The following is a 24919-nucleotide window of genomic DNA, read 5'->3' on the forward strand; positions in this document are numbered from 1 at the left end:
GTGAACAGGGAAAGCTAACATAACTCATTAATAAGGTGACCATACACCTATCATCCAAACCTAGGCACTTTTGAGGGGAAAAGAAAAAAAACAAACAAACAAACAGGCAAACCTAGACTTATTTCCCTTCAAAATCCATTTACCATTATTTGTCATTTGATGCTATCTGTCACCATATTAATAATTCTACCATCAATGATTCTGGAGAGTGGCTGTTAGTATCTTTTCAATACCCTTCAAGTCATCTGCCAGCTCTTTCCATTGAGAACACTAAGTTGTCAATCAAAAGAGAAGTTGGCTGGGGACCACCTGGTGGTTCAGTGGCTAAGACTTCATACTCCCAATGCAGGGGCCAGGGTTCGATTCCTGGTCAGGGAACTAGATCACATATGCCACAACTAAGTGTTTGCATGCTGCATGCAATTAAACAAAGAACGAAGATCCCAAGACTTGGTTCAGCCAAAAAAATAAATGCTTAAAAAGAAAAAAAAAAATCAAACTGGCTGGTAACTCCTGCTATTGCTCTTTTTTTCCCCTCTTTCATCTGGAACCTAGCATTCCAAGGCAGTAACACATGGACTTTTCAGAGAGTGGTTTCATGAACACATCTTCCTTGGTAGTGAAATCTCAGATGTATGTCCTGTACCTCTTGCTTCACTTCTTCCCTGTGGAGTTTATGGTTATGAAACCCTCACTCCGTATGAAGTCTCTCTGAGTTGACTTCTCTTTTCCAGAGATGCAGTGTTGCTTCCCAGATGAGTGCACTGGTTCTCTTTCCCACGAGAGGTTTTCTTTTCTTTTCTTTTGAGGTTCTCTTTTTGAGAAAATGATGTTTCAATTTCTGTAAGTTTTTTGCTTGTTAAAAAACAGAGCTGGGACTTTCCTGGTGGCCCAGTGGTTAAGAATCTGCCTTTCAATGCAGGGGACACAGGTTTGATCCCTGATCAGGGTACCGAGAGCCCACATGGTATGGAGCAGCTAAGCCCAGGAGCCACAGCTAGAGAGCCTGAGCACTACAACTACTACATCTGGCCATGCACTCTGAAGTGCACACACCACACCACAACTAGGGAAGCCCACGCACTGCAACAAAGACCCAGTGCACCCAAACATATTTTTAAATACATAAAATAAAAAAATACTAAAAAGGTAAAAAAAAAAAAAAAAAAAGCAGATCTGCCTTCTTTCCAAATTAGGCTCTGTTTGATTAGGGCTGGATTTCAATATCTGCCAAATCTTGAGTAACATCAGTGGGACCTCCAGTCAGTTTTCTGTAGGTGCTAACTCTTGTGAGTTAAATTGTTGGGTTTTACCCTTTGGGGACCCTCCAAGAACAGAGTGCCGTCTTATTATATGTCTCTCTTGCACCACCTGGGTTTTCCCCCAAAGGGTCTAATGTAGTTACCAGACTCTGAGATGTTTGGTAAGCCTTTATAATCTCACTGCGTTGATATGGAGTGAATTGCTAGTATAAAACTTGTGAGATTGGCTTTTGGGACTCCATTTCTCATCATGGTTGGGACCGATTGGGAACAGGAGTCAGTCAACACAACCCCTTTAAAATATTTAGATCTCAGTTATTAATACTTCAACATCCACCCAGGTGTTGCTGTCTCACCTTCAGATTTCCTAACATAGTATCTGGTTAATTCAATGATTTTAAATGAGCAACTTACCAAGCACTGGTGCTCTTTAGTCAGTTGGCTGTTACTGTCCTTTTGCTAAATGGAAATAGCTTAAGCCTATTGACTTGTTTATTTTTGGCTGCCCTGGGTCTTTGTGGCTGTACACAGGGCTTCCCTAGTTGCGATGAGCAGAGGCTGCTCTCTAGTTGTGGTGCATGGGCTTCTCATTGCAGTGGCTTCTCTTGTGGTGCATGGGCTCTAGGACTCAGGCTCAGTACTTGTGTCCTATAAGCTTAGTTGCCTCTAGGCATACGGGACCACCCTGGACCAAGGATCAAACCTATGTCACCTGCATTGGCAGGCAGCTTCTTAACCACTGGAACACCAGAGGAGTCGCAAGCCCATTTATTCTTTATCTGTGGCACTGTTTTCCAATTTTGTTGGAGTTCCAAAGAATAGCACGGAGATAAGAAAGCCTTCCTCAGTGATCAATGCAAAGAAACAGAGGAAAACAACAGAATGGGAAAGACTAGAGATCTCTTCAAGAAAATTAGGGATACCAAGGGAATATTTCATGCAAACATGGGCACAATAAAGGGCAGAAATGGTATGGAACTAATAGAAGCAGAAGATATTAAGAAGAGGTGGCAAGAATACACAGAAGAACTATACAAAAAAGACCTTTACGACCCAGATAATCACGATGGTGTGATCACTCACCTAGACATCCTGGAGTGCAAAGTCAAGTGGGCCTTAGGAAGCATCACTATGAACAAAGCTAGTGGAGGTGATGGAATGCCAGTTGAGCTATATCAAATCCTAAAAGATGATGCTGTGAAAGTGTTGCATTCAATATACCAGCAAATTTGGAAAACTCAGCAGTGGCCACAAGACTGGAAAAGGTCAGTTTTCATTCCAATCCCAAAGAAATGCAATGCCAAAGAATGCTCAAACTACCACACAATTGCACTGATCTCACTCGCTAGCAAAGTAATCTCAAAATTCTCCAAGTCAGGCTTCAACAGTACGTGAACCATGAACTTCCAGATGTTCAAGCTGGATTTAGAAAAGGCAGAGGAACCAAAGAGCAAATTGCCAACATCTGTTGGATCATTGAAAAAGCAAGAGAGTTCTAGAGAAACATCTACTTTTGCTTTATTGACTATACCAAAGCCTTTGACTGTGTGGATCATCACAAACTATGGAAAATTTTGAAAGAGATGGGAATACCAGACCACCTGACCTGCCTCCTGAGAAATCTGTATGCTGGTCAAGAAGCAACAGTTAGAACTGGACATTGAACAACAGACTGGTTCCAAATCGGGAAAGGAGTATGTCAAGGCTGTATATGGCCACCTTGCTTATTTAATTTATTTGCAGAGTACATTATGAGAAATGCTGGACTGGATGAAGCACAATCTGGAATCAAGATTGCCAGGAGAAATATCAATAACCTCGGATATGCAGATGACACCACCCTTATAGGAGAAAGTGAAGAAGAACTAAAGAGCCTCTTGATGAAAATGAAAGAGTGAAAAAGTTGGCTTAAAACTCAACATCCAGAAAACTTCGATCATGGCATCTGGTCCCATCACTTCGTGGCAAATGGATGGGGAAGCAATGGAAACAGTGACAGACTTTATTTTGGGGGGCTCCAAAATCACTGCAGATGATGACAGCAGCCATGAAATTAAAAGATGCTTGCTCCTTGGAAGAAAAGTTATGACCAACCTAGCAGCATATTAAAAAGCAGAGACATTACTTCGCCAACAATGATCTGTCTAGTCAAAGCTATGAATTTTCCAGTAGTCATGTATGGATGTGAGAGTTGGACTATAAAGAAAGCTGAGCACCAAAGAATTGGTGTTGGAGAAAACCCTTGAGAGCCCCTTGGACAGCAAGGAGATCCAACCAGTCCATCCTAAAGGAAATCAGTCCTGAATATTCATTGGGAGGACTGATGCTAAAGCTGAAACTCCAATACTTAGGCCACCTGATGCGAAGAACTGACTTATTGGAAAAGACCCTGATGTTGGGAAAGATTGAATTCAGGAGGAAAAAGGGACAACAGAGGATGAGATGGCTGGATGGCATCACCAACTCAATGCCTTGAGTTTGAGTAAACTCCAGGAGTTGGTAATGGACAGGGAAGTCTGGCATGTTGCAGTCCATGGGGTTGCAAAGAGTTGGACACGACTAAGTGACTGAACTGAACTGATTGCTACCTTATCACAGTGTCATTTTGATCAGCCTCTCCCTCCAGGCACAAAGCAATATTTTCCCCTGAATGAGTTGCCTGGGGCCAGGAAACCTAATAGTGGGGTTTATGTCTGTGTGTGCTTAATCATGTCTGACTCTTTGCAACCCATGGACTGTAACCTACCAGGGTCCTCTGGAGTCCATGGAATTTCTCAGGCAATACTGGAGTATTTTCTTCTCCAGGGATCTTCCGACCCAGAGATCCAATCTGATTCTTTAATCAAAGAGGCTAAATTGTTGAGGCAAGTACTTGTGATGGATGGAAATCTTCTTAAGTTGGGAAGGACTCTGGCAGCAGACATAGGTGGGGCACTCGATAGCATCCTCTTGTGACCTTCCAAAGAACCACACATTTTTCCTTTTGCAGTTTGGTGGGGATTGTGAACTTTGCTATGGTGGAGGAGGTTAGGTTGTGGAGGTGGGTGCTTCAAATAGCATGTGCAAAGAGGTGCCTCAGCTAATTTCCCTTGCCAAAAGCAATTTTGAAGTTTAACTTTTGTTGTAGCGTTATTGCCTTCCAAATTAAGAAGTTATTAAATTTAAATTTTTACTGCAAAGCTACCAACATACCATGTCAGAGAGGGTTTTGCAGGTCTATTAAGTGTGAGCTGGATGTGGTTCATTACGCTTTCAATTTTCTTTAAAGCCATCTTCAAGTGTTGGTGGAAGTGTTTATAAGCTTTTAGGGGGCGAGAGGGGAGTCTGTTCTAAAGATGATGGGGGAACCTCGCTGGTGGTCCAGTGGCTAAGACTCCAAGCTCCCAATGCAGGTGGCCCAGGTTTGATCCCTGGTCAGGGAACTAGGTCCCATATGCCGCAACGAAGAGCCCGTATCCTGCAGCTAAAACCCAGGGCAGTCAAATTAAAAAAAAAAAAACAAGTAAAGATGAGAGGTACACTCATATTAGACTATTATTTTGGAGCTTCATAGGTGAGTTTATGTACATTGGGGCTTCCCTCACAGCTCAGTCAGCAAAGAATTGGCCTGCAATGCAAGAGACTCAGGTTCGATTCCTAGGTTGGTTGGGAAGATCCTCTGGAGAGGAAATGGCAATCCACTCCAGGAATCTTGCTTGGAGAATCCCATGGACAGAGGAGCCTGGCAGGCTACAGTCCATGGGGTCACAAGAGAGCTTATTTGTGTTACCCTCATGGAATTTTTACTTGACCAATTCTAGTTTGAGTGTTTGTTTTTGGCTGAACTGGGTTTTAGTTGCCACACATGGAAATTTAGCTGTGGCCTGTGGGATCTAATTCTCTGACCAGGGATCGAACCCAGGGCCCCTGTATTGAGAGCACAGACCTTAACCACTAGATCACCAGGGAAGTCCCAGTTTGTTTTTAAAGTATGTATTTGAGGATGTATCTTCCATTAAGTGTTCTGGACAAAATATGATACCAAGGAAAATAGCAGAGAAATAAGCAGCTGGGTGGGATGACAGGAGAAATACTAGATTGAGTGGATAGAGCCCAAAACTGGTTCACAGCTCCCAGCCTCTCCACTAACCAGCTGGGTGACCTCAAACAAGCTGTCAGCATTTAATAACAAATGCCTTTATCTCTTAGAACCCCAAGGTGTCCTCATTTATCTTATGAACATCTTTAAGATAATACACATGACAAAGCTGTTAAAATGCAAGACATTATTGCTGATTTTGTTGTCGTAAATAATAATGTGAGGTTTGAAACCTGAATTGTGGTAAAAGCTGAGATGAGCAGGGTTTTAGCTCACTTAAATACTTGCACGGTGAACGCAGGAAGACCTGCACTGGCAATCCTTGCCCCCTACCCTTCAGGAGTTTTCAGTGCTTAAGGCAGACTCATTGTTGGACCAGTGTTTGAATTCAGGAGTGCTACTGTTGAGGTTGGACACTGGCAAATGTGTGTGTCAATATCAAAGGCTATTTTCTGGATGGTTAAATGACAATTAAACTGACTGTTGCTGAAGGGCCTCGAAGAAACATGGACTGAACTTGGATATGGTTGAATAGGATTCAGTAGTCAATATTAGAGAACCCCCAGGTTCTTGAATGTATCAGATCCAATGAAAGTGAAAAGTGAAAGTGAAGTTGCTCAGTCCCAATTCTTTGGGACCCCATGGACGGTAGCCTACCAGGCTCCTCTGTCCATGGGATTTTCCAGAAAAGAGTACTGGAGTGGGTTGTCATTTCCTTCTCCAGGGGATCTTCCCGACCCAGGGATCAAACCCGGGTCTCCCACATTGTAGGCAGATGCTTTCCTGTCTGAGCCACCGTAATTACCCAATAGCTTATCAGACCCAATAGCTTATCTAAATAGTGTAAAACTGATGAATAGAAAGTCTATTCATCCTACATCAAAGATCTACGATTTGGGGTTGAGTGTTCTATGGCTAAGAATGTGTGTAAGTAAGGAAATATGTGTAAGTAAGAATTCACAGGGACTACCCTGGTGGTCCATTGGTTAAGAATCTGCCTGCCAGTGCAGGAGATGCAAGAGACATGGGTTTGATCCTTGGGTCAGGACAATCCCTTGGAGAAGGAAATGGCAACCCATTCCGGTATTCTTGCTTGGGATATCCCATGGACAGAGGAGCCTGGGGGGCTACAATCCATAGTGTCACAAAGAGTCAAACACAACTGAATGACTGAGCAGCAGCAGCAGCCAATGAAGGGAACAATGGGTTTGATCCCTGGTCCAGGAAGATTCCACAGGACTTGGGCAGCTAAGCCCGAGCACCATAACTACAGAGCCCCCATGTCTCAACTAGAGGATAATCCCACCACTCACTGCAACTAGAGAAAGCCCATGTGCAACAGTGAAGAGCCAGCACAGCCAAAAATAAGTAAATTAAAAAAAATTTTTTTTAAAGAACTCATGGAAGAGCTGCTTCATCAGTGTTGATGAATCTGTAGAAGGACGAAAAGTGAAAGTGAAAGTTGCTCAGTCGTGGCCAACTCTTTATGACCCCAATGGACTGTCCGTGGAATTCTCCAGGCCAGAATACTAGAGTGGATAGCCTTTCCCTTCTCCAGGGGATCTTCCCAACCCAGGGCTCAAACCTAGGTCTCCCACATTGCAGGTGGATTCTTTACCAGCTGAGCCATAAGGGAAACCCAAGAATACTAGAGTGGTAGCCTATCCTTTCTCCAGCAGATCTTCCTGACCCAGGAATTGGACTGGGGTCTCCTGCATTGCAGGCAGATTCTTTACCAACTGAGCTATCAAGGATGAAGGACAATGCCAATTCTCCTGCCAGAGGGTTTGGAAGAACAATTAGCACTCAAGAATTTCTTATGACTTAACTATAGAATGCTCTGCGTTAGATATGCATAGGACAGGATAATGGCAATGTGTTGACAATAAACAATATAAGAAATGTCCAAACTGAGGTTGAAGCACAGAAACAATAACTTAAGTTAAGTCCTAAAGTACATTATCAACCACTGGAGCAGGGTCGTGGATGGATGTCTGGGGGGAAATTATGGAAGCAACACTAACTGGCAAGACGGTTAGAAATGAATAGGTAACAGCTTCAAGCATATCCAAATCAACCTTTATTGCAACTCAAAAACAACGTTAATTTGTAAGCATTGATACCTTTCGATGGTGTTTAGTCATCTTTATTCATGACCACACATGTTCAAACATCACTATTTTGCCATCTCGATAGGAAAGAGATTCATACCCAATGTACAGGCTTGTTTTAGTAAACATCTTAAAACTGAAAATCTTTTTTTGGCTGCTTGGAGTGGCTTGTGGGATCTTAGTTACCTGACCAGAGGTGGAACCTAGGACCCCAGCAGTGAGAGCGTAGAGTTTTAACCAGGGAACTTCCCTAAAATTGGAATTTTAAAGTATAAAGTTCAGATTTATTATGGAGATGAGGCTCATCATAACTGAAATACATCAATGCAATGAAACACTTTAGGGTAAAAATATGCCAATTAGGAAGGAAAGCAGAGTATAACTGTCAGACAGAGACTTACTTATGTAGGAACGCTGCTGCCCAGTAAATGGACAGTGATGTACCAGTAAATGTTTAGCAACTTTTTCCAACTTTCTGATGTGGGATGGAGGGAGCCCTAGCATTTGTTTATTTCTGAGGTGCAAATATTCCCATCAAGACCAGTTTTCAGTTCCCTACAAATACAATAGACATAAATAACCCCAAGAGCCTAGTAAATAGTAAGATGTAGTAGAATAATTGGGAAATGATGAAATTTGAATATTTATTACTTATTACCATTGTTTATAACTTAGATGATTTCATTGTGTTTTTATTATTTATTTATTTATTTTTGGCCACTCCAAGAGGCATCCAGGATGCTTGCTAGTTCCCTCACCAGGGATCGAACCCATGCCCCCTACAGTGGAAGCTTGGAGTCTTAACCACTGGACCACCAGGGAAGTCCATCTAATTAATTTTTCATAATGGCTGTTTTTCTTTTTTTAACAACCAGCTCACAAAATTCCTGAAAATTTTAACAATCAGCTCTTAAAAGCCAGTATAAACAACCACAGCGATGAATGAAGGAACATCAGAACACTTTTAGGGCAAGATAAAAAAGAAAAAAAAAAAGGAAGGAAGGAATAGCAGTGAATATTATTTTACTCATAAGAAAATATGGAGAAATGTGAGTTTAGGTTCTTCTTCATTTAAGTTACTTCACTATTGAATGATTATAGTCAAATAACTCTGGCTCATGGATCGAAGTCTCTTGTCCCGTAAGTTTGGTGATGTTTCATGTTAGATCTTTTCTGCTGCAGATTCACAATGTACTGTTGACCCCTGAACAACACACGTTTGAACTGCATCGCTTCACTAATTGGCAGATTTTTTTTCAATAATAAATACTACAGTACAACACAATCCATGATTGGTCAAATCCGTGGCTCCGAAACTCGGATGGGAGGAGCTGCATTGGCAGAGGGCCGACTATAAGCTAAAGGCAGATTTTCAGCTGTGCAGAGGGTGGGCACCTCTAACCCAGTTGCTCAAGGGTCAACTGTATATTTAAAAAATCACGCAGTAAAGAACCCATTTATACCTCATGTTCCCCAACATTTTTGACCATAGAATCCCTTTTTTTCCCATAGAATACTTAAAATCTTGTGGAAAATAGGTGGAGGAACACTGCTCTATACTTCTGCTGTAAGAAGCCTGACCCTCAACATTTGCTATTAATGATTCCCATCAGACACTTTATAGCATGTTGATCAAAAGTGTGGATATACTAAATCAGTGATTCTCAAATTTGTCTGCAGATCAGATTTACCTAGAGGATTGACTGACTGTTAAAAACTGTATATATGCAAGGTATACACTATGGTATTTTATACACAGAGTGAAACGATTACTACAATCTAGCTAATTAATGTATCCATCGCCTCACATAGTTACTGGTATGTGTGTGTGTGTGTGTGTGATGAGTGCACCTGAAATCTACCATCTCGGCAAAATGTTCTTTTTTGGCCATGCCAAAAAAGATCATGGCATCCGGGATCTTATAGAAGTTCCTGGACCAGGAATCGATCATACCTGGGCCCTCTGTAGTGGAAGTGCAGAGTGTTAACCACTGGACCACCAGGGAAGTCCCTAAATATATTATTAATTATAGTCGTCATGCTGTACATCAGATCTCCAGAACTCATTCATCCTACATGACTGCAACTTTGTACCCTTTGACTAACATCTCCCTATTCCTCTTTCCCTCTAGCCCCTGGCAACCACCATTATACTCTTTGCTTCTATGAGTTTGACTCACAGTTTTAGATTTACATATAATTGACATCATGCAGTATTTTCTTTCTGCCTCTGGCTTTTCACTTAGTATAAAGTCCTCCAGTTTCATCTATATTGCTTCCAATGGCAGGATCTCCTTTTCAAGGCTGAATGATATTCCTATATACACATCGCATTTAAAAAAATCATTCTTCTGTTGACAGACTCTAAGATTTGTTTTGGAGTTTGGCTATTATGAATAATGTTGCAATAAACTTGATAGCACAGATAATTCTTTAATTAATTTAATTTCCCTTGGATATATACTCAGAAATGGAGTTGGTTGGAAGCTTCTTAAGAGACCTAGTAAATCAAAATATTTGGAGCCTGGAAGCTCTCTTTTTAAGAGGCTTACCCTGTTGGATATATGAGCCAGCTATATTATCTTTGGTTGTGGTAGTCCACTTTTTGCTAATAATTTGTTAATGTGTAATGTACAGATTTTGAGCATGTAATGTGACTGATAATCATGAAATCACAGGGCTCTGGATATAAGAACTTATAAATGCCTTAAGACAATATATTTGAAATCTTTTTTTTTTTTTTTTGGCTGCACCAGGCAGCTGCTGGGATCTTAGTTCCCCAACCAGGGATCAAACCCATGCCCTCTGCAGTAGGACTGTGGAGCTCTAACCACCAGACTTTGGCCACTTGATGTGAAGAACTGACTCATTGGAAAAGACCCTGATGCTGGGAAAGATTGAAGGCAGAGGGAGAAGGGGACAACAGAGGACAAGATGGTTGGATGGCCATCACTGACTTGATGAACATGAGTTTGAGCAAGCTCCAGGAGTTGGTGATGGACAGGGAAGCCTGGCGTGCTGCGGTCCATGGGGTCGCAAAGAGTCAGACACAACTGATCAACTGAACTGAACTGACCTGAATCGAACTGAATCACTGGACTGCCAGGAAATTCCTTGATATCCTCTTTTTAAAAAACATTTTGCCACCAAATCTTAAGGTGAAAAATCTTTGGAATAATTCTCTAGAAAGAATTACAACTACATGGCTTTTTAGACTTTCTGTACAAATTAATTGTCATTTCTATGAATTGATCACCAAACTATTACCAATAAAATCTCAATTATAGGAACTTTCCTGGTAGTCCAGAGGATAAGTCTCTAAGCTCCCGGTGCAGGGTGTCCAGGTACAAGTCCCGGTCCCACATGCCACAGCTAGAAATTCTCTGAGCCGCAACAAAGACCTGGCAGCAGCCAAATAAATAAAAAAAATATTTTTTAAGGTATCACTTATGAAGGAGAAAAAGATAAAACTTTCGATTTGTTTATTCAACTTATCAAGTTCCTACTATGTTCCAGAGAATATATATCAATCCAAAAAATGAGCCATTGGGAAGAAAGATTAAGGAGCTATGTATTAACACCTATGCATGCAAAAGGGCCTAGATTGCAATATTTTTTTAAAGACTTTTTGATGTGGGCTATTTTTTAAGTCTTTTCTGAATTTGTTACAGTATGGCTTCTGTTTCATGTTTTAGTTTTTGGCTGCGAGGCAGCCAATCTGGGGATCAAACCCATACTCCCTGCATTGAAAGGTACAATCTTAACCAGGAAAGTTAATCTTAACCACCAGGAAAGTTCCCCAAATTCCAATATTTGATTATCAAGTCCAGTAGACTCCTGGCAACATTAATGGAAATAGAGTTTGCACAGAAGAGGGCAGGTAACAGTTTTACTCAAATGGGTAATTGTTGGGCCTGAATTGTTATATTTATTTCTGAGCATCACTGTATGATACTTTTGGAATAATTAGATTTTATACAGAGGATATTGACTGAGATAATGCACTGATACATAGACCAAATCTGCATCAAGGAAGCAAGCTTTGAAGAAGTTCAGTTGATTATTGTGGAAAAGAGAAAATGTGGGAGACGTAGCTCTGTTCCAGTATCTAAACCACATTTGTGTTCATGTTGAAGAGGCCCCTTGTGGGAGGGCCAGAGTTTGCAGAAGAAAGCTGCAGTGAGGTATTAATACATTTCTGTACAATATAGGGAAGAATGACAGTGATTATAGCTATCTAAAAATAGAATAGATTTTAGTTCTTGGTTAACTGGAAGTTCCTAAGCAAAGACAAAATGAACACTGGAGGGCATCTTGATAGTGAGTTCTACATCTTGAATATTGTGGAATGAATAGTTTTGGGAAACTGTCTTTCAGGCCAAATTTGTAAATATTAAGAAATTATGTAAAAAATGCTGACATCTGCTTATAATGGGCTTTCCAGGTAATGCTAGGGGTGAAGAATCTGCCTGCCAATATAGAAGGTATAAGAGACTGGGGTTTGATCCCTGGGTCTGGAAGATTCCCCGGAGGAGAAAATGGCAGCCCACTCCAATATTCTTGCTTGGAGAATTCCGTGACAGAGGAGCCTGGCGGGCTATAGTCCATGGGGTCGCAAAGAGTCAGTCATGACTGAGAGTCTGAACATACGCACCACTTATAATATTCCCTGTAAAGTCCTTGAACCTGCTCCATATCAGAAAGCATGCCCCTGATGGGTATGCCAGAATTTTAAACCATATTATTTTATTTTTCTTAAATTTATTTTATTCAAATATAGTTGATTTATAATGTGTTAATTTCTGTTGTACAGCAAAGTGATTCAGCTAAGCACACATATACTCTTTTTCATATTTTTACCATTATAGTTTACCACAGGATATTGAATACAGTTCCTAAACCAAATCATTTTCTAATCAGGAACCTCTCTCTTTCATTTTTATTTATTTTTTGGCCACACTGCATGGCATGCAGGATCTTTCCAACCAGGGATCAGACCTGTGCCCTCTTCAGAGGAAGTGTGGAATCTTAACCACTGGACAGCCAGGGAATTCCCAGGGACCTCCCCTCTCATCTTTGAGTTGATGATCTTTCCTAGACACCCTAAGTCCTAATCGCCTAGAGGAAAGGAGCATCTAAATAGTGCCACTTCTATTTACTGAGGGGGAGGTTTGTGTTCATCTTAACTCCTAGGAAAAGAACAACTTTCAAGTGATTCTCCCCTCATCACATAATATTCTTTAAAAAGCCGTCTTGCAAAAACCCACAGATAAGTCTTATTATCTGTGTCCTACTGGTGAGATTGTGGTTGTCCTTTGAGTCTTTCAGTTCAGATTGTAAGCAAAACATGTCCAGGCCTTACAGTCTTTATAGGAGCCCCTCAGGAAAACCCAGAGGGAATTTTCCTCTTGGTGTAACTAAGCCAAACCCAGTTCTGCTGGCAACTATTACTCTGTACATCTTACATGTGGTCAGTTGTTGATGTTCTGGCTCAGGCTCATATGGGAAAATGCTTGCATAATAGCACATGGTTCATATGAGTGAGGGAATGGTGCCCTATGGCATTCTCTTGGGTAATATGTATTCAGGGACATAGGACCACTGGAAGTAGTGGGGGTGACTACCTATAAGCAACTTACATATTTAACCAATTACTGCCTAACAAATGTAGATTGGTATGACCAGGATAATTTGTAAAATGTCTCTTTCTTCCAGGATTAAGAAGGGTGAGTGAAAACACCCACTCAATTTGTGATATGACTTGGTGGTTCAGCAGTAAAGAATCCACCTGCCATGCAGGAGATGTGGGTTCGATCTCTGGGTAGGGAAGATCCCCTAGAGAAAGAAACAGCAACCCACTCCAGTATTCATACCTGGGAAATCTCATGGACAGAGGAGCCACAGTCCATGGGGTCACAAAAAAAGTTGGACATGACTGAGTGACTAAACAACAACAACAAAGCAGTAAGGAGCCAACAAGTCACCATTTTTCTTCCTAAACCAGAGAGATGTGTTCATTCATCCATCAATCCAACAAATTATGTGGCTAATGATACGGAAATGATTAAAACAAATCTCCTGCCTTCACAGAACTCAGTCTAGTAACAGACACATATTAAGGTAATTCTAACATAGTCAAGATGCTTACTTCTTGGAAGGAAAGTTATGACCAACCTAGATAGCATATTGAAAAGCAGAGACATTACTTTGCCAACAAAGGTCCATCTAGTCAAGGCTATGGTTTTTCCAGTGGTCATGTATGGATGTGAGAGTTGGACTGTGAAGAAAGCCGAGCACCAAAGAACCAATGCTTTTGAACTGTGGTGTTGGAGAAGACTCTTGAGAGTCCCTTGGACTGCAAGGAGATCCAACCAGCCCATTCTGAAGGAGATCGGTCCTGGGTGTTCTTTGGAAGGACTGATGCTGAAGCTGAAACTCCAATACTTAGGCCACCTCATGAGAAGAGCTGACTCCTTGGAAAAGACTTTGATGCTGGGAGGGATTGGGGGCAGGAGGAGAAGGGGACGACAGAGGATGAGATGGCTGGATGGCATCACGGACTCGATGGACGTGAGTCTGAGTGAATTCCGGGAGTTGGTGATGGACAGGGAGGCCTGGCGTGCTGCAATTCATGGGGTCGCTAAGAGTCAGACATGACTGAGCGACTGAACTGAACTGAACATAATCAAGTAAGACAGAAGTGCATTAGATCTTATGAGACTATTTCGGAAGGACACCTAACACAGCTGAAGGTGAAAGAGAGCAGCATCCTATGGTCCTTGCCGTACCCCCTCCACTCCCCGAGTCTTCAACCTGACTTTTGTCTGTGGAAAACTTAGTCAAAGAATAAATTTAATCAGAGATGTGAGAAATAGGGAAACAAAAGAAAACAATCAAAGGAGACTAAATAAGAATAACGTACTCATTAAGCATAAAGACTTTTAGCTCTTTCTCAAGGGCCATAGATAATATTCTGAGCCATAGCCTGTAAGCTGCCTTATAGATATTCAAACACCATGTGGAGACATTAACCACTTGATGACCAGAGTATACCCAGGACATGAGCTGCCACAATTCCAAGAACTGATCACAAAGAAATGGGAACAAATGACCCTGGAACTGAAGATTAACTGTACCTAAAACAATCAAGATGTCACACTGCATTGAATTTTTGTATCTTTCAGGTAGCTGAAAGATATACAGGGTGGATTTTTAGTTTGGGTTTGTTCATTGGTTAAGCGAGAAATACTAATGTAGAAATGGAGACATAATACAACACTGCAGCTGTTCCATCTGGAGGGATTTTGAAATTTGCTTTTTGCTAAGATGGTAAAGAATCCACCTGCAATGCAGGAGACCCAGGTTCAATCTCTGGGTCAGGAAGCTCCCCTGGAGAAGGAAATGGCAACCCACTCCAGTAATCTTACCTGGAGAACCCTATGGACCGAGGAGCCTGGCATGGTTATAGTCCATGGAGTTGCAAAAAAAGAGTCCGGACACAACTGAGCGACTGATAGTTTACAATCAAACTCCTCTGCAGATCCAACAATCAGGCAGTGGGCTTTCCTGGTGGCTCAGTGGTAAAGAGTCGGCCTGCCAAAACAGGAGACACAGGTTTGATCCCTGATCTGGGAGGATTCCACATGCCCTGGAACTAAGCCTGTGAGCCACAACTATTGAGCCTGTGCTCTAGAGCCCAGAGACGCAACTGCTGAAGCCCAGGGCTCCCTAGAGCTAGTGCTCCACAGGATAAGCCACAGCAAAGAGAAGCCCAAGCTCGGCAACTAGAGAGAAGTCCCCACTCCCGCAACTAGAAGAAAGTCCCAGCAGCAAGGAAGACCCAGTACAGCCGTCCCCCCGAGCCCCCCAAAATAAGAATTAGGCAGAAAGTGGAAATATTGTAGAGGAGGTGAAAATAATCGTAAACTTTTCTTTGGTCTCTGAATGCCTTATCACCCTCTTCTGCCTTAAAGTCGAATCCTGGATGTTTTTCGAGGTGTTTCTTATGTGGAAATCGCGATTCTCTCTTCTGTTGGAGTACTGCAGAGACTGAAATATGTAATGTGCATGTTTTTAGGGGCTGCATGCATCATTAGCGCATCTTTTTAAAGAAGTACGCATCCTCTCTGGGCCGATGAGGGGTGTTTCCAGTTTGTTTTTATTCTTCAACTTTCTAACTCCACTAAAGATGCTTTCAATACAAATCTAATAATACCGGCAGCTCAAGTTTATGACGTATTCAAATAATTTAATCTTTGAAGCAATCTTATAAGGTAGGATTGTTACCCTTATTTTCTGCGTGGAGTCAGGATCGGCTGCGTGGTTTCAGAGCCCAGCACTTAACTACTGTTTCTGTACTTTTGGAGGAACAGATCTGGCTCATCTTTTCAACCATAATCTACTAGTAAACTCAGTTTTCCTTTTTGAAACCATTCTCAACTGTCTTCACTTATCAAGGGCTCTCGCCTTCGTTCCCGGGCCCAAGAGAAGGTAATTTAATTCACCCAAATGGCACCCGCCCAGCCACGTCCTTCTCAGATTCGCGAACTTTCAGCTTGGCTGAGCAGCGAGTCTGCACCACCGTCCCTTTTCCTGGTCTCGGGGCTGCCCGACAGTCATTATTTTAAGTAGCAATACAGTACGAGTATTCTCTAAAAAGATACAGGACCCCATCAACTCTTACGAGCGAGCACGTTAACTGGACCACTGAGCCTGCTCCAGAGTGCAGGCACTGACGCGAAGGTGTGGGCACCGAAGCGCAGCAGTACCTCGGACTGGTACAGACAGTGCGAGCACTGTGAGGGCTACAGCCAGGGACCAGAAACGCGCGGGCCGGGCCGGCTGGGACGCAGCGGGCGGGGCGGGGCGGGACGGGGCGGGGCGGGGCGGGACGGGGCGGGGCGGGGCCAGGAGCCCGCCAGGCCGCTCCCCCGCCCCTCCCCCTCCGCTCCCCTCCACAGCCCCGCCCCGCCCCTCCGGCCCAGCCCGGCGGCTCCGCCCTCCGGGTGACGTCACTGGCCAGGCCAGCCGGCGCCATTTTGAAAGTGGAGTCGCCTGCCCTGCCGCCGCTGCCGCCGTCGCTGTCGTAGCCGCCGCCGCCGCCGCCGCCCGCTGGAGAAAGAGCAAGAGTGGGGAAGCCCCTGAGTGAAATCCACCATCCCGCCGCCTGGTCTGCCCGCCCCTCCTTCCTTCTCCCCCGACCCCTGCCCCCTCCCCCCACAGGTGCCATCCGCCGCCATCCGCCCTCTCTACCCCCCCATCCCCAGGTGAGGGGGGTGAGTTCAGGAAGCGGAGACCCCGAGGAACCCAGCAGGGTCACCATTTGCAGCGCAACATGGCAGGTAAAGGAGAAATCACCCTCTCCACTGACAAGGCACCGCTTCCTTCCTCCTCCCTCCATCACCCCCTAGCGACCGCCTGCGCCTCTCGGAGAGCCACGGGGCGCCCCTCGGATTTCAGGGAATTGGTCGGGTGGGGTGGGGGTGGGGAGGGTTCTGGGGAGGTGAGTGGTCGCTGTGGCATCGCCGTGGCTTTTAAAATGAAGGCTGGAGGCTGGGCATGGGTGGGGGTGGGGTGTATGCCGGCGAGCCCAGGGGTAAGGCGTGGGTGGGGCGGGGTGGGGGCGACTGCCGATTTGTCCCTGCGGCCTGGGAGCCGGGAGAAACCTCCGCCCCCGCCCACCCGCGCCCCCCCGGGGGGCTTTTTTGCCGCTCTTCCTTCCGGTAATTCCTATTTTTCTCCCTTCTGCAAGGCTTCTCCGGTGTTTTTACAAATAAATATATTTTGCACCGAGAAGGAAGAGTGCTTTACAAGTTAAAATACAATGGGGACATAGTGTATTTCTTTCCACTGTGGGTGCGTATATTTTTGAGACTGTAAGCCTGAATTTTTTGGAGGGTCTGGAACCATTCTCCCTTTGGTTTCTTACCCTTTACATCCAAAGAGTGCAAGGCCTCTAATACAGCAAGTTGCGTGAAAAATGTAATTTAAACTTAGGTTTTGCATGTTAGCTTTTGTGCAGATGTCCTTTTCCCAAAAGGGTTTCGTGGAGTTAGTTAAAATAGTTGTGGAGTTTAGAGATATAAATAGCCAACGGAAGAGAGATTTAGGTAAAAGCTTGGAGGGGGAAAAAGATGCAGAGAGAAAACCAGGTTGGGATATTTGGCAAGGAATGGAGGTGAAGGGGGAGAAAGGAAATTGCTTCGAGGATTATTTTTGTACATTTTGATGTTGCTGAATATCTTCCTTCATCTAGTAGAATCAATTCTAGATCTCGATCCAGTTTCTTGATAGATCCAGGACATTTCCCTCTCTGTGCTTGAAAGTGAAATAGAAACATTCAGGGACTAAACCAGTTTTCTGTGCTTTCATCAATATTTAGACAGGTCATTAAATCTGTAAAAAAGTTAACACTTTGGATCGACTTAGGGTTTGCTGTGAATAAGTTGCTTTTTGGCCTCGTTGAATAATTATGTGAAATTACAGTTGTTTTGCACAAGATGATGATAAATAAGCAGAATTCATTCTTTGCAAGGTCCTTTGGCTTCTGAGGGATTAGGTGAACGGGAGGGGAAACAAGCTTCCTGTGGCAGTCCCTTCAGCATTCAATTCAGTTTCTCTTCCTCTCAGTCTGGAGCCAGTGATTTGCTGGTAATGAACTGCAAAGAAATGGGTGGTGAGGTTGTGTTTGCTGTATGAGCGCTTGTGGTGATAGGGTTCATATGAATCACTGCTCTTCACCCAGGCAGTAATGTTCCTGAAGTTTTCTCTTCGTTCTGTGTTTTATGGTAGCTTAACCTTATTAACTCTTCTGCAGGCTTTTGTACCCTTAAAGAAAAACTCTGACTTTTGGTATTTACGTTTTTCTGGTAGGTCTTGCTTGAAGTGAGGCTTTTACTGTATTTGAAGGGAAGGAAAACTGGAAGGAAAGTTTTGTACTCGTATACAGTGGTGATGATAGTACATGGACGATAAATATTTCAGACCTGGAATCTCTCTCTTTTGAACACAAGACCAACTGTTGGGGACTAACCTTTTTCCAAATTAGTGCTCGGGGTGGTTCTTGTATCTGTGGGTAGTATCAGGCGGTTAGTCTCATGCCAGCCATGGATACCATCACTGTGTTTACGAGAGTAAACATGAACAGAACTCAGTTTTAATTGGTATGTTTTCTTTTTCCAGGAGCTGGAGGAGGGAATGATATTCAGTGGTGTTTTTCTCAGGTGAAAGGAGCAGTAGACGATGATGTAGCAGAAGGTAAGAGAGCTTTTAATAATGCAGAATTTGGATAAAGAATCTTCAAAATCTTGGTTGCTGAAGGGCTTCCTTGCAGCTGAGTGTAGTAGTTTAAGAACGTTTTATGTTTGTTGTCCAAGCAGTGGGAGAACAGTTTTAAAAGATATTCTTAAAATATTTTATTGTTTATGCTGTTTTATTTTTTCCTGATTAAAATAAGGAGCGCTAGATAATGATGTATATAAAACTTTCACAAGAAGAGTCAAAGGTCCATATGCTAAAGGTGTCTTCGCTGTGTAAATTTCATGTACCAATAAATGGTGATATATTTTCATGGTTATACACTTTATTTTTATTTTTTGAAGCATCTTTATTGAAATATAATTGACATAGAGTAAGTTGCTGTTTTTGAAGACAATGGTCTGCTATTCTGGTTGCCTGATGTCCTCTGGCAACCTACAGAAGTTGTTTTGTGGAGTTTGCTCAGCGTTGAAATGTTCTTTTGAGGAATTTGTGAGGGAGAAGGTGGTCTTCCTGTCCTCTTCCTCCGCCATCTTAGGACCGCCCCCCTACACTGTATTTTTAGATAGTTGAGATAGATGCCATCAGCATTTAGCTCAAATATATTCTTGATGGCATCTTTCATTTTTAAGGGGGGTTTTTAGTTTTCTTTTAACTTGCCTATTTTGAGAGTGTGGTGTTGAAATTGGCATATTCTGTGAAGAAGTGCTGGCTCAAATGATGCCTTTAATTGTCTTTTAAAAGTTAATTTAGGTGGATAAGAGAAGACAGGGTAATGGATATAGAGCATGTCTTCTGTATTCTTAGAAACTGGATTTGATCAGTTGAATTGCTTAAGTATTTATTTTTCCCTCAGATTTATTAGCATATTTCAGAATTCTCAATTTTTGAAAGTTCAAGATTTTTGATTTTTGATGGCATTTGAGATGGTCTTAGACGGAGGAGACATTTTTCATAAAGTAGTTGTATTATGTCATTGTCCAGAAATATTAAGGTATGAATTTTAATAGTATTCTGTGTCTTGAATTACAGTAGGAATTGTCTAAAACTCAGATAAAATAGGTACTTTTAATTTTCAAAAATTTGTATAGTGAAAATTTATAAATTCTCTAGATTGTGGTGTTCTCATAATAAGATCCTGTTTCTGACCTCCTGTCCGTGTACCGTTTGTTCTGACAGTTTTTCCGGGTGATGGTAGGATGGTGGCCTTGTGTAGAGCCAGTTGAATGCTCGGATTTGCTTGTGTCAGTGTCATTCTAGATTAAGTACCTGATCAGAGTTTGTGGAGCCCTGTGGGGGAGCCAGCTGGCTTCCATGGCACTTCTGAGACAGCTCTCTCACGTTTCTTTCTCTTGAATCCTCATGCGTTTTGCAGATGAGAAACTGGAAGCTTAAAAGAGTTGAGACTCACTGCTGGTCATACAAATAGTGCAAATCAAGGTTTTCTGGTGAAGCCTGTGGCATTCAGCTTGTTCAGAGAAAGAAATCCTAAGTCCAAGGGAGGAGTCATGTGTTACTCATTTTGTAACTCCATTACCTGTTAAACAGTAGGCACTCAAATATTGGATCATTAGTTCTGTGCTGTTGTGTAATACGCACCAAATTATGAAAGTCCTGGATCCTTGAAAAACATTCCTTTGTTGATTTCCATTTATTCCCTTTATCAGAGATCTGCTGGGTGCCTCCTAAACACACTAGGGGTCCGATGTGTCTAGAATATAAACCCTGCCCTGAAGGAGTTCATAGTTTGCTTGTTAAACAGGCAAAGATCACATGAATTTTATTTAATCAGAAGAAATTGATGATTTCAAACTTAACTGAACCAAATGATAGTTTGTGACATATATGATGGATCAGGAGTTTTCTTCTGCTAATACTTAGTAGCTGCATTTTGCTACTGATTTCATTACATAATTTTTTTCATCTGAGGTTGTTAAATATTACTTTTAACACACAGTATACTCTTGGCATTTTAACATGCTGAAGTGTGGTATGTATTATTTTAATAAAAACATGATTTATTCTAGTACCTGTGTCCATACAAATGTAGTAAGTATAAAAAGCACTCACTTTTCAAAATATGTAGCTTTAATTTGGGTACTTTTGCATAGTGTAGTTTGCATACTATAGTCTGATATGTTTATTTTACTAAGAAAAGGTTTATTTTTCTGAAATAAAAAAAGATTAATACATTTTCTCCTGGCTTCAGAGTGTGATCTGTAAATGATTACATCTGGCTCAGTCTTTGGCTTGCCTGCTTTCTGTTAACGATACATCCCAAGTTCTTTTCCATCAAAGGCTCCAAATTGTCTTTTCCTCCTACACACAGTCAGCTGTCATGGCATGCCCTTTTTACCTCTGTAATGCTTTAATCTTCTTTCCATGCCCACTTTCACCTTGGTTAAGGTTCTCAGTATTTCTCATCAGGATTGCTGTAACTTCCTAAATGATTCCTTGCTTCTTGTTAAATGTTTTGCTTCTAAGTTAATCTTAAATGCTGCCCAGGTTTATTTTCCTTAGATATTTTTAGTGGTCACTGTGTCCACAGGATTATGAATTACCTTCAGATATTTTAGCCTAGAATGTGAGATGAGACTTCTCACCAATATGACTCCTACTTCTTTGTTTCTTTGCCAGTGTGTTTTACTGTCCAGGTGAATGGATACTGTTCTTCAGACAAGTCCTGTACTTATTTTGAGGTCTTCGTTTTGTTTTCGTTTTTCTTTTTTGTGCTGCTTCCCTTGGAATGCCTGACACTCCTCCTACTCTTCTCTTATCAGAATCATATTCATCCTTCAAGTCACGTCTGTAATCCTTATACTCATCTCCCTTTTCCAGAAATATTTAAAATCTTCCTTCATAGCACTTTGTATCTATAATATTTAGTACCCCCAACCTTCACTGTTGCACTATAAGCTTAGTGCAGGTCTGCTGTATCTTTGTCCTCTATGTGGGACTTTCTACATAAAAACTGCTGTGCTTAGAACAAAGCCTGGAACCGGTAGGTGTTCAGTGTGTATTGAATGGAGGGATAAAAATGTACTGTTAATGAGGTTATGAAGGAGGACAAATATGGGTGAAAGATACGATGATTGAGACATACTTTTTACTTGGCAGCTATTTAAGTGGATTGATGATACACATATAGCCGAATAATAGGAAGAAGTGAGGAGACCTTGAGTTTCTATCCTAGTAACAGGCTAGTATATGTCACTCTGGGTTCCAGTATGCTTAGCCTTAAGAAAACAGAACTGGATTAGGTGATTTTCTGTTGTTCCTGGTCCTGTAATCTTATTAATTCTCAAAGATGTCTTAGAAAAGAGGCAGCCTCATGTTGTTACTACTGGTAAGTTAAGTTGGTTGAGATGTTGGATTCTCTGGGGGCCTTAATTTAAAAAGAAGACAGTGGTCTTGGTTACTCAGGGCTCAGAATTTTTCCTTAAGTACATTTCAGAACATTTCAGGGGGACTTCCCTGATGGGTCATATGGTAAAGAATCTGCCTGCAGTGCGGGGGACCCAGGTTCGATCCCTGGGTTGGGAAGATTTCCCTGGAGAAGCGAATGGCCACCCACTCCGGTATTGTTCCCTGGAGAATCCCATGGACGGGGGAGCCTGGAGGACTATAGTCCATGGGGTCTCTAAGAGTCAAACGCGACTGAGCGACTGTCACATTTCAGAACTGAGACGGAATTTTGACATTTGATCATATTCTCTTACTGTCCTTTGGTCCAAGTAGGCCCTTCAGAATGTTTACAGCCAGTGTTGGGGTGCTTATTCTGTGCCCTATGCTCTTTAGGCACTTCAAGTAGTTTACCTTTGATGTAGCTGCTTGTCTTGGAGAAGGATGAGGCGCTAAAACCCCTAGCACTCACATAGTCTCATGTAACCTAGTTTTTATTTTAGCCTTCATGGTAGCTTTAACTACATTTTATCATCTTCTGCTTTAAGTTTTCCCTTTGTTGATAGCTGTTCTCTTATGAGACAGTAGTTTGAGCACAGACTGTAGGGCTAGGCTGCATGGTTGGAATACTACCCGGTTGCCTGATGGCTGTGTGGTCCTGGGCCAGTTAACTCAGCCTCTTTGTACCTGTTTTCCCCTCTGTAAAGCGAGGATGACAGTAAAATGTGTCCTGTGATGTTGTTTTGATGATTAAATAAGCTAATGTTCCTCGAAAAGAAACCTAGCACATAGTGAGGGTTTAGCTCTTGTTACTTGAACATTTATGGGGAGTAAGGGAGAGTAGGAACCTGGGCAGTTGTCTTTAAAGGCAACTAAAAGCTTACCAGCCAAAGTGAGGAAAATGGCGCGTGTGTTATTGAACTCTGTATGAGTGGAGTCAAAGAATACGTATAAGTGGGATGGTGAATGGACCTGAATGGTGGTTGTACAGATGTTCGTAATAATTGATTAATTTTAATTTTCTATATTTGGTAGATTTCACAGTAAAAAAGGTTTCTAAAAAATCCAATACTGTACTGAAGGGTTTGAATGAAAAACGGCAGTCCCTTCCACACTCTGTCTCATATCCTCTCTAGTCCCTCTCATAAGGGCAGTTATATTGAACTCTTCTTCTAGCTGTATTCCGTTGGGCTTAATTACATTTTGTTTGGTAAATAAAATGATATTTCTGTTTCTCGTTGACTTTAAACATTTCCGATTGACCTCCTTCCCTGGTAGATGAAGATTTAACTGTTGATGTGGTTGTCCGCTTGCCCCAGTGCTACATCGCGTGTTATGGTCAAATTAGAAATCAGTGCTTGCATTGTCATGAGGATGCAAATAATTCATTCCTGAGCCAACACTACTCTGCGATGTTGCTCACTTTTATTGCATCCCTTTATTTTCCCTGAAGCTAATGATTGCCTGTTTTATAATTTGCCTAGTTCTTCAAAAAATTTTTTAAAAAAACTTCATTATGGAGATTTTGAACATTACAGGAAGTAGATGGAATAGTGTAATGAACTCCCATCACCCAGCATCGACATGTGGCTGGTGCTGTGGATCTCTTGACTCCTTCCCAGCTCTTACTGTTTAGTAATAGAAATCTCATTGGTTTTGTTTTTAAAATCTAGTTTCAACAAACTTGAAAATCAAGTTCATTTTAATGTGAAACAGTAAGGAATTTTTCCTAATGACTCTATGCAGTGACAATTCTCATAATTTGTTAATTTGTTCAAATTTGACTTGTGAGCATAGGCTTGTTAAAAATTCAGATACATGTGGGCAGTCTGAAGTGTGTAATTTTGAGTAAAAGAAAAAAGAAAAATTTAACCAATATGGTTATTTTAATTATTTTAATGCAGATTTTCACTATTTAATATTGAATATTAAATAATGAATTTTTATTATTTTCATTAAGTGTAGTTTTTCTTATCTCCAAATTTGACCATCTTAAACTTTCTTTCATAGGGTATTATTTTAGGATATGATTTTTCTACATGAGCCAGTGAAACTTGGATCCAAATGTATTGCATCTTTTCAACACTGCTTCCTGTTTATTTTTGGACTTAGACTTGTGGACTAGTTCTTGGGAAAAAAATTTGCAGTGGGAGAATCTAAATACTCCTCAAGTAATGAAGTAAATAAAATTTAAGAAACAGTCTTTGGGGCATCACAGAATTTCACAGTTTTAAATCCATCCAGCATGTTTAATGCTATAGTATAACAGAACATAACATCATTTGTGTTGTGTTTCTTAGAGTAGTATGCATGTTAGATTTACGCACTAGGGTCAGTTAGTAGAAAAACTAGTAGAACCTAGTTTTTTGCAAATTTTAGAGTATTGGCGCATCGGCTGTATTCCAGAACTTAATGACTTGGGGCGAAGGTCTTAACATTTTCACTTTGTAACACAGGTGACAACTTCTTTCTCTTAACACTAGCATTACTGCTGACAGAAGTCTGGTACTAATGCAGTGCGATCGCATAAAGTAGAGTCACTTTGCTCATTAAACAACATGGATGACTGTATTTCTCTAGTAGTAGGCAGTATCCTTGTTTTCTCCTAAGGTACTAAGGAGTTTTTTCGTACTCCTTTATTGGTTTAAAAAAGGAAAAATGAAATAATGGTGTTGATTGCCTCAGGCTATAAACCAAAAATGACACTTAGGTATTTCTCAGTACTCTCTTTTAGTGAACTGTACTTTAAAATTCTTGAAAATTGTGGAATAAGCAGAATGATGAGAGATTGAAGCAAAGAATTAATTGTA

The 24919-nt window shown here is 41.7% G+C and overlaps 1 protein-coding gene across 1 annotated transcript in view; it reads left to right on the forward strand.

The window, feature by feature from the left end:
• Positions 1–16492: 16492 nt before the first annotated feature.
• The window catches only part of PPP2R2A (protein phosphatase 2 regulatory subunit Balpha), an 87609-nt gene continuing 79182 nt past the window's right edge, over positions 16493–24919 (forward strand). The window contains exons 1-2 of the mRNA XM_052644467.1: positions 16493–16792; positions 18633–18707. Coding sequence (XP_052500427.1) covers positions 16786–16792; positions 18633–18707 — 82 coding nt within the window. The 5' untranslated portion in view covers positions 16493–16785. The remainder of the gene's footprint in view (positions 16793–18632; positions 18708–24919) is intronic.

The sequence above is a fragment of the Budorcas taxicolor genome, chromosome 8, assembly GCF_023091745.1.
Source record: "Budorcas taxicolor isolate Tak-1 chromosome 8, Takin1.1, whole genome shotgun sequence".
Classification (NCBI taxonomy): Eukaryota; Metazoa; Chordata; class Mammalia; order Artiodactyla; family Bovidae; genus Budorcas; species Budorcas taxicolor.